The sequence below is a fragment of the Prinia subflava genome, chromosome 4, assembly GCF_021018805.1.
Source record: "Prinia subflava isolate CZ2003 ecotype Zambia chromosome 4, Cam_Psub_1.2, whole genome shotgun sequence".
In the NCBI taxonomy this organism is placed as follows: domain Eukaryota; kingdom Metazoa; phylum Chordata; class Aves; order Passeriformes; family Cisticolidae; genus Prinia; species Prinia subflava.
Genome location: NC_086250.1, coordinates 45,013,155 through 45,027,100, shown reverse-complemented (window position 1 = coordinate 45,027,100; position 13,946 = coordinate 45,013,155). Strand labels below are relative to the sequence as shown.

Sequence of the window (13,946 nt, the reverse complement as noted above, 5' to 3'; positions counted from 1 at the left end):
CGACCCACCGTGTGGAGGTGCCCTTCCTCACGTCGCACATCAAGCACTTGAAGGCCTCGGCGCTGTTGCGGAAGGTGCAGACGCTGCAGTCCCAGTACCCCTCGTCCGAGGAGGGTTTCGGCTGCCGCTTCGGCCTGCGGAGACACACGCGCGCCAGGGGCAGCACCGGCCGCGACGCCCCCGCCGCCCCCGGGGCGCCCCCGCCGCCATCGCCGCCGGCCCCGCGCTCCCGGAGGGCCCGGGGGAACGAGAAAGCGCCGCCGCTGCCCCTACCTGGTCGGGCTCTTCTTGTCTCCCATGCCGGCTCCAGACGCGTCCCGGCCCGGCCCCGGCGCGGCCCTTTGTGCGTTTGTCAATAAGGAGGAGCGCGGGGGGTCTCCGGGCTCTAGCGGGGACCCGGGGAGGAGGAGCCGCCGCCGCAACCTCCAGCTGTCGGGGAAACTCCCGCTGCCGCCGCCGCCGCCGCCTCCCCGCTCACGTGTCCCCCCGCCGCCAACCAGCGGCGCCCGCAGGCCGCGGCGCCCGGCGGGCCGCGCACGGCGGCACCTTCGCTCCGCCGGCGGCTCGGGCGCTGCGAGCGGCGCCGGGGCCCGGGCAACGCGGGGGCTGCTGGGGGCGGCGGGCGGAGCGGGGGCGGAACCGGCGCGGGGGGCGGCCCCGGCGGGAGGCGGTGCTGGCACGACGGGCAGAGCGGCAGGGTGAGTGACTGCAGCCGGCCTGCACGGCGCTCTCCTTAAAGCCGCCCCTCTGGGATCGCCCAGGGTTGCTCGCGCTAGCGTCTAGATTGTCTTGTGCTTCTTCCCACAGAAATGACTCCAGGCCGTGGTTTACAGTGAGAAACAAACGAGAATAAACTGAATACGAACTTTGATCTAAAGCATCCCGTTGGCCTGAGGCCAAGAGAGAACACTATGGGTACCAATACAAAACCAGGAGAGAGTGTTGTTACCTTGTACCCGTGTGCAGGGTGCTCCTTTTGCACTTAAAACTTGTAAGTACGGCGTGGTTCTCATGCATCATAGCAACCCCAGACAGGACGCGGGTATTTATCACCTCTGTTATCAGAGTGCACCGGAGCCCAGACCAGGATGCCATTTTGCAGGATGCTGTGCAAACAGAACAAAGAGCACATGTCCTAAGTACATGACAAAGACAGCAGTTAGACACAGGTAGAGAGCAGAATGCAAGACAATGAAATGGTACCGGTCAGCACCTCAGTGGCCAAAGCTATTACTGTTGCAATGCCAAGAAATGATGGGATTTCGAGAACAAAATGTGCCCAAGGGACTTTTACTGAAGTGTGTGAAGACATAGACGTGTTTACAAACTAAACGAGTGGACAACAGAGAAATTATGTAATTCTGAAGGCAAAGTTGTCAAGACAAATTTCAGCTAGAAATACTGAGATAGGGAAAATTGAGATAATGAACTTGACATATTAGGGAAGCAATTAAAGACTCCTTCATTGGGTTGTAACATTTCTGCAAAAGGACTAATACTTACAAGATTCAGTTTTCTCTGTCTCTCAAGGAATGCTGTGTGTCAGCAATTGGAAACCTGTGTAGGATTTACTTGTGGCTGGCCATTTATCCTGAATTCCTTCTGTATTCACATCCAGCTTCCAGTATTGCCGTTTTCCTCACCTCATGGTTCTCTTTCTGTATTCGACTGACCTTTTCCTTCATTACTCTGTTGCAATTTCTTCCTTATCTCTTTATGCTTCTTTGGCAGTCTTCTGTAAATTATGAATAAAATGTACGGATTGCACATCTGAGGGTGAGGCATGCCACACACAGACAGCTGGCCTGGGTTCATTTGCATTTAGTTAGACGTCTACATGAACTAGAAGCCCAGACCCAGCTCTCAGCAGGAGAAACAAGCTCATGCTGAAGGTGATTGATCTGATGCTAAGCCAGTTTTCTCACTTATGGAGACTATTTTTTTCCATTGACTATAAAGAGTGCACCAGTAGTCCAGAAGCGGATGTTTAAAGTTACAGAATTATATGAGGTGTCTCACCTGTGCTTGAACCTGATATTATGTAGAAATGTCTTGATGGGAAGCAGTGGAGAAACCTGTCTCCTTGTGCCCTTTTCCACAGCACACTCTTTCTACTGTATAAATAAACATTACTTCCCCACCTTTGGAAAGTAATTATTTTGAAACAACTGCTTTCTCTTGACCTTTCCCCTGTCACAGCCTACTTTCTCCATACCAATTGTGGGAAACAGAACTTCCACTGATGGTTACAAAACGCTGAGATATGTTGTAATCCCTCAGGAACCATTCTTGGAGAGGACCATTTCCAAACAGGAGGAGAAAATGCAACTGCCAGCCATAAATGTTATCCCTAACAGAAGAGTAATCTTTCTGGCTTTTGCATTCCAGACCTTCTGCTTCAAGGTCATCACCCAAATGACTGTGCCTAAAAATCATCATGTTTTCCCAGCAGCATTGGGTCTGTTTCCCCTGAGCTCCAACTAACCCTTATTTTGGGAGCTGAAATGTGATTTGGATGGTACATTCAAAAGTTCAGGTGTATGGGTCATGGTGCAACTTGGTCCAACAGTGGCCATGGGTTTGTGCAAGTGTGGGTCTTACTCTTGAATAATGCTGAAAAGGAATGAAAGAATAGTCTCCTTGCATCCTTGTTCTGTCCTCAAACAGGAACACAAGAGGAGACCACCAAAAGCACCAAGCCATCCCATATCATCTCTGCAATTGAAACAGTGATGGAAGGCATTATTTAGCAGCAATGCTGGAAAGCACATGTAAGAGGTGAGTGTGACAGTCAGATACTGAAGAGATTCAGAGCGGGCTTTGATAAACTGAAAAAAATTGAGAATTCCAGTGAAATATTTTGTCATCCAGTGATATTCATGTGAACCCAGAAAACTCATCTGTCTTTGCTAAATATTTGTATGGCACATGTTCTAGAAAGCTTGAATGACAAAATTGATGACATCAGTATTAACAGTCTTTTTAAAAATGTTTCTGGGAAAGAAAAGGGATGAATGAACAATCATTTTGAATAATCTTAAATTTTGATTTTGTCTAGTACAGTTGTTCCAGAGCAGTTATTTGTCCCCAGTTCTGATTCAGCTGAGCTAAACACATATTTCAGACAGAAGGGATGGACAATATAATTGTATCTTTTTACATCAGGTATCACTCTCTAGCTAGTGTTTTGTCTCTTATTATTTTAAAACTGACCTTTTTTGTAGCATTGTACAAGGGAAATGCTCATTGTATGATTATGATATTGAAAATGATATATGCTGATAGCTTTGTGGAAATTATATATTTCTACATATGGTATAAATGTTCTGGCATTCTAGACTTCTCAGCTAAAAGTTTATTCATAATAGAGTGGATGTGAAAGAGGTTGACACCAATTTTTAAGTACCTATTGTGTGAAAATTCTTACTGTAGAGAAAATTACAGTTGTTCCCACAAAAAGGCGTTCACATACCTTTTACTAAGAACAAGCCTTTGCTGTGTAAATCTATACAAAGGCTTGCCATTTAGTCAATACCTGAACCATCGCTGTGCACATCAAACCTATGCCAGTTCCTCCATTATCAGCATCTTGAGCAATTAAGTAATCACTTTGTCACTGCTTGAGCTTAAAAACTCTCCATAAAGATGATTATCATTATGTTGTAGATAAACCACCCTATTCATGAAAAGGAATACTACATAAGTATAAAATTGTACTGAAACAAGTGCATGTTATTCCAGCACAGTGTTTCTGTTTTGCTTGGGTTGCACTGATATAATAAATTAAGACAATTAAATCGATTAATGGGTATTTGACTGGCAAGGGGTTTTTCTGACATGTTAGGTATAATAAGGCCTGAATCCTGGCTGGGTTTCTACGTGATACTGGGGAGGGAGGGGGAAAAATTAAAAATCAGACCTAGTGAAAAGTGAAAGCTGTTTGCAGACATTATAATAATGACAATAAGATTGGTGACAGCAAGCACTGCCCCTCCAGGCTATGTTTGCTCAGCCTCAAGTGAAGCCCAAGCTATCAAAAGAAGTATCAGTGGATCCTGACAACTCATGCTCCTCTTACTAGTGTGTGGAGGCAGGAGAGTGAAATTCTGCTTTAGAAAGGGCCAGAACACAGGGACCACACCTAGAATACTTCATAACATCAGGGAGCCTAAAAACTGTTTTTTAAAAGAGTTTTCACTTCCTTGCATGTACAAGCCTGACCTAAACTTATTGTATATCTTTTAGGGAACTATAGCACTTATGAGGGTTGATTCATCACCATATCCTTCAGGTTTCACACAGTTAGAGTGGCCCTGACATCAGCAGGGATATGCTGTCATGAACCCTGAGTAACATGGGGATAATTAAGTCCAGGAGTCTTTCTAGCATCATAATTTGACTGTATGTTTATGCAAATTTGGCTCCAAATTCATACGACAGAGGATTGTACATAGAACTTTTGCAGGTCACAGCACAGCAGCAGTAACTGCGTGTGTAAGATCAATAAAAATCTGATCATATTGGTTATTTTTATGTTTGTCCTTTGTGAACTGGAATGAAATTGTGAAATCACTTACTTTCAGATACTTGGTAATTATTTCAGTAACTACTTACTTGTCATACACTCTCCTAGTTTGGGCCCAGCCTTTATACTTTCAGATTTTGTAGTGAATTTTAGAGTTGTTCAGCTCTATAGTTTCTTTAAATCATCTGCTTCATCAAAGAAAACTCTTAAAGTAGAAGCTTCCTTACTTTTTCCATTTAGCCTGTCCCTGAGGTAATCCAAGATGTGAAGGATCACTGGCAGGAATGAAAGAACATTCTCGACATTCACTCAATATTTCAGGTCCTTTTGCTGGGATTTGGTGGCACACATGGCAGTCCTTTAGACTGAAGACAATTTATTTTGGAAAGGTCAGATTGTTAATAAATAATACTGATATTTAATTCTATCATACCTCATACAGAAGAGGTTTGCTAAAAACTGCCTGTGAATGCTAAATTCATGCCAGACAATTGCTTCAGACACTGGAAAGTTGTTCACATGCTTTGTCTGGACTTGAGGAACCAGTGGAAGTCTTCAAACCAACAAGTGGTGAAAGAACGGCTCCTCCAGGGCAAATCATTCAAATCACTGGATTTTGCTTTGAACAATCTATAAGGGAAGCAGAGGGAGACAAGGCTCACTAGCATCTGTGAATTTGGATCTCCAGGGTTAAACTCAAGTGAAGCTGCCCTTATCAGCTATTTAAATTTGGGGCTGAATCCTTCCCTATCTGCTCCCATCAAGGTGAATTGGGATAGTGTCCCGTACACCCTGTGCCAGGGGGGATTTATTTGGGCAAAGTCAGTATCCTGAGGAGGAACAGGTATGTATTGCTGAGTCTCCTTTAAACAGAAAAAAGTCTCTGCTGCCACTTCTTGTTGACATCAGCATAAGATCTAGCTGGTTACAGGGCTGAACACATAAGATACCTCAATTAGCAAGCCAAGCTCCCTTGGGGATATAGGAGAGAAAAAAAATCCTCCTCTCAATGCTATCTGTTCATGTCTTCTCCTTGATTTCATCACGTGCCTTGATCCCTCCTAATCTGCTCCCTCATTCCTTTTCTGCTATTTGTCATCTACCTGGTTGTGGGTTTTCTCCTCCTCTTTATGTGTTCCTTCATTCTCCTTCCTGTTTTCTTTTCCTCCTTGTCTTTATGTCTGAGATTTGTCTTTCTGCCTGGTCATCTGTATTACTAATTCTGCCTGCTCCATCCTTCAAGTTCCTTTTCTGTCATGTCTCACTCTTCTCTTGCTTCATTTTCACTTTCACTGATTCTCTCCCTTTCAGAAGTTGTTTTAAAGTGCTAAAATTTGATAGGAGGTTGTGTTTCCTATTTTAGTGTCATACAGGTGGCAGGCTTCCCATGGAATTTGTGCCAAAGGAAGAACAGCAGCCCAAAGGAGATTTCACAGTTTACAGCAATATTTAAAGCATTCTGAATCTGATTAGTGAATATGGCTGAAAGTCACATAGCTTCTTGGCCCCACGTAGCATTTTTTAAAGCCTGTCAGAGAAAAACATGAAATACTGGAACTAAAGCCTCTAAGCCAGTTCCATGCTTAGTTCAGTGCTCCAACATCGTTTCAAGACAGCATGCAAACACCTACTGCAATGACTGGATTCACAAGTGCCATAAGCTGACTTTGGATCAAAAGTGCTGTTCAATTTTTCTCACTGTAAATCTCTTTTATGAATTCCTTCAGAATTACTCTGAGATCAGAATTTGACTTACAGGCATTATCTTTGACTAACAATAGGAAAAGGGTGAATGTGTCTGCATTGTGGGATCAGTAGGAAAAACGATATTGCAGATGTACAGATTTTTTCAGATGTAATAGAAGTAATGAATGAACAAACCAACCTTCTGTCAGAAAAAAAAATCCCACACAAAGATGATTAGTCTGTGAGAAGAGTACCTTTTCTGTGTGTAATAAAAAGCATATTTCGCTGCTTATAATTATACACACACACACACAAACAGAGACATGGATACTTAAAAATTCAAAGGAATTGCAAATTTTTCTTGAAAGGTATTCCATATAAGCTCATTACTTTTCATTATGAAATAATCTGAGGTAAGAGATCTCCATGAGAAATCTCATGAGTCCCTTTTTTCCCAATTTCCACATTATTCGAGGTAAGGAAGATAATGACGAATGTCATAGAAGTGCAGCATGCAGGAGTGCTGGTAAGAGATCTCTCTTCTCTTTTTTGGCTTGGAATTATTTGCTTGGTCTCAGTTTGCCAAAGTTTATACCCTTCATGACACAATCTATGTCAGTATCTTCTGCCTCCAGCTCCAGCGTTACATTTCCATTTTCTGTTGTTTTTTTCCTCCTACTTTTAATTAAATTGAATACAAAATATAGAATCCAAAAAACAAAAAGGAAGGAAAAAAAAAAGAACAGAGATCAGATCCAGCCAATAGTACACATCCACATGGATTCAGAATCAAAGCCAGGTAGGGAAGTCTCTTCCCTAAGAAGACAATTTCCTTGACACTGTTCTAAGGTCATTGCCATGCCAATATCCCTAAATAACCATGCACTGCATCTTACCACCCTTTTGTCCCTGTTCCTATTCTTTTGCCTCTCTTCCCATCCTTTTGCTTGGACTTGTACTGTTGCCATGTGCAGGGCTGGACTGTGTAGACTCAATATTGCATAAAAGTGTTTTACAGAGCTTCTTTTTCAAAATAAATTTGAAATATTACTTACAAAATTAGTATACAAATGAGAGAAAGAAAGAAAAATGAAGTTCTCTAATTAATATGGAGTGTACCCTCAGGCTTTTCCTGTAGGTTTGGAGCACTTCTTACAGTGAGCCTACTGCACTGACAGGTGGTCTAGGGCTGGAAGAAGCAGAAATCTCCCAGAGGAACCTGTCAGTTGACACAGATCAGTGTTGATTCCTCCTGTTAGGTGATTGCTCAAGTAGAAGATTCTCCAAATTGCTCAAAATTCAAGAAAAACATATCAAAATAAAAGACTATTGAACCTTGCAATACTGCTATTTTTAAGATGACTCAAAACTTTAAAAATGTCATGGAAAAAAATACTGCAATTATCAAAATTATCATCACATATCACCATCACTAGAAGTTAAACACTGAGATGAGATGACTTCTTCACAAAGCAGCTACTCCACGGGGTTTGACTAGGGCTGTCAAGCCAGCAAATGACTCTGAGGCTGCATGGCTAATGCTGCAAAGGCACATCATTGATGCACAAGCTCTGCTCCCAAGCTAAACTGCTGCCCTCTGGCTATTACCAAAAAAAAAAAGGACATGTAATTATGCAAAAGGGAGTTTGAAAAATGACAAATTTTGTTACAAGTTGAATATGAGTCAACAGTGTGCCCTGGCAGCCCAGACGGCCAACCATGTTCTGAGATGCGGCATTACCAGCCAGGACAAAGGAGGGGATTGTCCCGCTCTGCTCTGCACGGGGGAGGTCTCACCTTGAGTTCTGGAGACAGTTTTGGGTGCCACAGTGTAAGGAAAATCTGAGAGTGCTCAAAGGAGGGCAACAAAGATGGCGAAGGGCCTTGGGTGGGAACCATTTGAAGAGTGACTGTGGTCACTTGGTCTGTTCAGCCTGCAGAAGAGGAGCCTGAGGGAAGGCCTCACTTGGCAAGTTGCAATCTGCTACTTCTTTGTGAGGGGAAGAGGGAGGCAGGCACTGATCTCTTCACTCTCATGACCGGTGACAGAACCTGGGAGAATGGCCTGAAGCTGAGCCAGGGAAGGTTTAGGTTGGATATCAGGAAAAGGTTTCTCACCCAGAGGGTGTTGGGCACTGGAACAGGCTCCCCAGGGAAGTGGTCACAGCACCAGCCTGACAGAGAGCAGGAAGTGTTTGGGCAACATTCCCAGACACCTGGTATGATTCTTGGGGTGTCCTGTGCAGGGCCAGGAGTTGGACTCAATCATCCTGATGAGTCCCTTACAAATCCTCATATTCTATGATCAATTCTGCATCAGAGTTATCATCATCTGTAGCTATTACACACACTTGACTAACCCTCAGAATGCTCTCTTACAGCCCTACAAAGAAATCTTCAGAGAAACACTGAGATCAAGGCAGTGTAAGCACAAGCTTTAAGTCAGCTTTGAGTGACAGTTTCTGATTTGTTTTCAAACATACCAACCAGATCTCTGTCAGGTTGTTCATTACCATTTGCAAAATAAATAAGGACATTCATTGCCTTAATGTATCTCTTCCAGAATAAAGTCTTTATACATAATCTATTAAATTATATAATTCAGAGAAGAACTGCTCTTTCCTGAAGACTGGATTTATGAAAAGACTATCTAGAATCTTCTGGTTTTAATTAATTGCAAATTCTGTAGCATTCCAGACAACTCTAATGTCCAAGTTTGTTCTTACCAAATCTACATAGCTACTACCATTTTCATATAAACCTTGATAAATATTGCTAAGAATTAAGTGTTGAATGTCCTTTTTTTCATATCAGTAGAATATATAGTAAAGGCATTTTCCTTATCCTTGAGGAAGTACTTAAGTAGATAAAGTCATTATTAATGTGAGATACTAGCTCATATATTAACAACAGAATATTTGTTAGCTGCACATGTAAGAAGACTTTAAACAAATTCAGGCATTTTAGATGTAATGGAATTGTTTGAAAGAAAAAAAAATCCTATAATTGGATTTATTTGTTGGAAAAAAAGGCTATTGCACGGTTAAGAAGAGAGACGTATCTGAAACTCCTTAGACATGTCTCTCATTAATATGCAGGAGAATGCAGTAGATACTGTGCTTGGGTTAACCATCACACCTTTATGCGAGCCATTCAAACTGTAGATAACTCCAGGTAAGACTCTGTCCCTGTGTAACTAGAAGATAACTAACTGTATAGCAGACATAGGAAAGAACCATCTCCACAAGAAAGTGCCAGGAAAAAATGGATTGACTTTGTCTTCAAATCTGGTAACTTCAGAAGGTCAAATACAAGAGAAGTCGTGGAGCTTCAAAGTCTAAAAACTGTGTGTATTCTAAGAGCTGTTTGTTCTGTCTTCTTAGGAGTCTGCCTGGGACACCAGCCAGAATAGCACTGCAACAGCACCTGACAGATAAAATTGAAGCATGAATCATAATCTCTCTTGCCTGCCAAACTAAGCTCTATTCAAGTTGTAGCTTTAAGATGGATTACAGTTTGATGGCATGTCCTGAAGCTAACTGTCCCTTAATTTCAAACGGTGTGGTGAGAAGGTTGTGTATTGGCACTGGGGTACAAACGTGGCTTTGTGTGATGAGAATTGAGTGAAGGGAATTCAAATTGTAATGGTTTCTGTTGTGTAAATTTAAATTAAATACCAGCTGGATATTTGCCAGGATGAGATATCATTCTGACAGAGCAGAGCACTTAAATATATTGAGTGAGCTCTTTGGACTAGTCCAAAAGAATAAAGGGCACTGTAAGACTCAAGGCAGAGAAAATGTGGAATGCTTCAAAAACAAGCATTCAAAATAGCATTGATAATAAATTATTTAAATGGAATTTGGAATATGGAATTTTTGATGTTTGGAGCTCTTTTCTTAGAAAGAGGAAGAAGGACAGCAGACTAGACATGGAAGAAAGCCCATTATAAGGCAGAAGAGTATTATTTTCATTAATGCTAACATTATTGATAAGTCAATCATCCAAAACAAATCTACATAATCTATAATCTTTGAAGCTATAGAATTGGTTAGGTTCCACAGTAAGTATCATCCTTACGATTTTTACTTTAGACACTGTAGCAATCAAAGGGTGATACAGTTTCAAAGAGTAATATGACATAGGCTGAAGTTCAATTTAGCATGCTGTAACAGACAAAGCACTGGGATTTTTCAGTTGGCTTGACTGGGACAAGGGATGGACATACAGAAGTCTTCAATCATCATATTACCTTGATATGCATGACTGAATATAGGCTTAGTTAAAATAAACAGTTTGTAATTGCCAACAAACTGCCTGCTTTATTAAGACCAATAAAAACCACATATGCAATCTAAGAGGTTTTTCAATTTGTCTATCTTAACAATTTCTGTAATCCATTGATGAAAGGACAGTATAGAAACAGAACAGACTATTCACTTTATAATTCAAAGCATTCTTATATTTGAGATATCAACTCACAACAAATAAAATATCTAGCAGACTTCAGTGAATATGCAAGAATATGCATTTATTTGTAGTCTTATTGTTTGTGTTTATTAACGACCTGACATTCAGTTCATTGGTTGTAGATATGACCAAATTTGGGAAAAAGTGGAGCCTGATTATATAAGAGTAGCCATCAGTGGCTGCACTTGGTATCTTTTCCAGGATTACTTTCAGTTAAATTACATATATTCAGTGATATATATTCTTAATATTGACTCCAATTTAACATTGATTTTTGTCTGAGAATTACTTCAAAAAGTTTTTACATGTGAATATTTAACCAGAAAGCCTGTGAGGAAATCCAGTAAGACACAATAAAGGTACCATAATACCTCACAAAACCTGAAGATATAAAGGCAGAATTTTGGCTCAGCTGGAAAACACCTGAAGTTTTGAGCCAGATTTGTTGGTGGGCATTGGTTACTTTGTGCTGCTACATACCAAGGCAAAGGGAGATACAAGTTAGGCCAGGTTTGCTGATCAGCTCCTTTGCATTACTGGGTGAACCAACACCAGTCTAAGAGACTGATCATCAATTGACCAGCAGGCAAGCACAGACATGCTTACAAGAGTGGCATTGGGGACCTGGTGGTAATCATGTGTGTTGTCAGGGAGAGCTAATAACAGATGAGGCCAGTATCTCCAATTGCTTTTGCCCAGCTGAGCTGATCATGCAAGTCAGTGAGTGAGGAAGCATGACACTTGACTGCTATCTCCAGATACAGGTGTATAGATGCATCTATATAGAGATGCATATATACACTAAGGTATAGGTCTGCACCTTCTTAATTGCCTATAACAGCTTCCATAACAGTTCTTAATACCATAGTATCAATGCATGTCCTCCATATGAAGGCTGCATGTAACATTTCAGAAGATTCAACACTAAGGAAAGTTTGAATGCTCCTATGTTTTCACATTATTGAACAAAATAATGAACAAAAAAGTTACATCCTCTGCATGCACCAGAAAGGATGTGGCAACCCAGACTGAGCTCCACAAAAACTTGCAGCCAGGTCTTAGGCTGCAGATGTTGTATACCTAAACTTTTAGTAAAGCTGTTGACACCATTTCCCACAGCATTCTCCTGGGAAAACTGGCTTCTCGTGGTGTGGATAGGTGATGAGTAAAAAACTGGCTGGGTGGAGAGAGGCAGGCCCAGAGAGTGGTGGTGAATGGAGTTACATTCATCTGGCAGTGGGCACGAGTGGTGTTCCCCAGGGCTCAGTACTGGGGCTAGTCCTTTTTAATATCTTCATTGATGTAGTGGATGAGGGGATCAAATGCATTCTCAGTCATTTTGCCGATGACACCAAGCTGGGTGGGAGTGTTGATCTACTGGAGGGTAAGAAGGCTCTGCCAAGGGATCAGGACAGGCTGGATCAACAGGCCAAGGCCAGCTGGATAAGACTCAACAAGGCAAAGTGCTTGATCCTGCACTTGGGTCACAACAATGTCACACAGTGCTACAAGCTGAGGGAAGAGTAGCTGGAAAGTTGCTCATCAGAAAAGGACCTGGGGGTTCTGGTCAACAGCAGCTGAACTTGAACCAGCAGAGTGCCCAGGTGGCCAAGAAGGCCAATGGCACCTGGCCTGTATCAGGAATGGTGTGGCCAGCAGGGCCAGGGCAGTGACTATTCCCCTGTACTCAGCACTGGTGAAGCCACAGCTCAAGTGCTGTGTCCGGTTCTGGGCCCCTCACTACAAGAAGGACATTGAGCGGCTGGAGCGTGTCCATGGAGCTGGTGAAGAGTCTGGAACTCAGCTCAACTGAGGACCAGCTGAGGGAGCTGGGGGTGTTTATCTTGGAGAAAAGGAGGCTCAGGGGAAACCTTATTGTTGTTCACAACTGCCTGAAAGGAGGCTGTGGTCATGTGGGGGGCTCAACCTTCTCCCCCCTGGAACAAGCAATAGAGCAAGAGGAAATGGCCTCAAGTTGCAATAGGGAAGGTTTAGAATAGATATTTGGAGAAATTTCTTCATAGAAACAGTTGTCAAGCATTGGAACAGGCTGTCCAAGAAAGTGGTAAAATCACCATCCTGAAAATTTTCAAAAAACCCATATGGATACAGGTCTTGAGGACATGAGTTGGTGGTGAATTTGTTGTGGTGCTAGGTGATGGTTGGAATTGATGACCTTGGAGGTCTTTTACTGTCGTTGTAGAGATGGTCACGACATAGAGAATGACATGGTAAAACTTCAGAAGGTTTCTGTTTATTATGGCGGCCGGCTGCCTTTTATACCTCAACATAGTTTATACTTATTCAATGGTTACAATAAATCAACACTGTTCACTGGTACAGAGCAGTTTCTACCACTAGAATGCTTCCAGCTAGCATTCACAAAACTTTTCTAAAAATACTTTTCCAGCTGCAGGTGTCTTCTGCTTATCTATTCCTTCTTCTCAGTCTCCATGTCAATGGCCTTGGTAGAAATTCTTTTCAGGGGTACAGAAGGATCTTATTAGCTTCTTTAGCTAAGTTACACTTCAGGCTCACAGACGAGCTGTCAGCCCCTTCCACATTTTACAACCTTAATGGTTGTATGATTCTAGCAGAAATATAGGATGAAAGATTGGCAAATGACAAGTTTCTGAAGTGACTAGTTTAGGGTTTTATGCTTTCTATTTTAAGTTAAAAATTAGTTAAAACATTTTATCAGTAAATTGTCAGAAAAAGTGCTGTACTTGAAGGATAGGTGATGCAGCCTATGACACATCCTTGGTGATGTATCCTACAATCCATACAAAAGGATCTTGAACTTTGATATGTACAAAGCACAGAAGTTTTGAATCATTCTCTCAGAACTCTGTATGAGGACACATACCAGAATCACACCAGTACTCTATGTTCCTTACAGTACATTGAAAGTCTGAAACTGGGAGAAAAAAAAATTCACCTATGGTGATGATTTTACAGATTATATAAGCTTTCTCTGATGTTCAAAAGTTTTAAGAAAGGGTTGTCATAGTAGGCATAGTTAGGATGATCTCTAACAGCATGCTGCCATTTCAGTATGAAGTCCTCAGTAAAGAGCTTGGAAGAATTATTTCTGGCCAGTTGAATCACAGTGTCTTAGATGTGCTGATGAATGATGTTGCTGTACAAAACCTCCGAGTTCAGAAGCAACCTTAAAATGTCTGTTTCCAGTGTTATCAAAGATGGGAAGTATTGTAAAGCTAATGTTACTCATATAAAGATGAACAGCAGGAACATCAGTGATCAT

The 13,946-nt window shown here is 41.9% G+C and overlaps 2 protein-coding genes across 3 annotated transcripts in view; one reads left to right on the top strand and one right to left on the bottom strand.

Annotated features, from left to right (window-relative positions):
* YAF2 (YY1 associated factor 2) overlaps nt 1-408 on the bottom strand; it is a 31,428-nt gene extending 31,020 nt beyond the window's left edge. Inside the window, exons 1-2 of the mRNA XM_063396629.1 lie at nt 274-408; nt 9-134 (exon numbers count right to left, since the gene is read on the bottom strand). Of these exons, the coding sequence (XP_063252699.1) occupies nt 9-134; nt 274-299 (152 nt within the window). The 5' untranslated portion in view covers nt 300-408. The remainder of the gene's footprint in view (nt 1-8; nt 135-273) is intronic.
* Nucleotides 298-10,693, top strand: LOC134550197 (collagen alpha-2(I) chain-like). 2 transcript variants are annotated; one of them, XM_063396630.1, is made up of 4 exons: nt 298-698; nt 808-991; nt 2,668-2,778; nt 9,595-10,693. In XM_063396630.1, the coding sequence occupies exons 1-2, from the start codon at nt 298-300 to the stop codon at nt 851-853; spliced, it is 447 nt and encodes a 148-aa protein (XP_063252700.1). In that variant the 3' UTR covers nt 854-991; nt 2,668-2,778; nt 9,595-10,693. The 2 variants fall into 2 exon arrangements, with proteins under 2 accessions (XP_063252700.1, XP_063252701.1); XM_063396631.1 differs by lacking the exon at nt 9,595-10,693 and adding an exon at nt 6,687-6,705.
* The last annotated feature ends 3,253 nt before the right edge of the window (nt 10,694-13,946 follow it).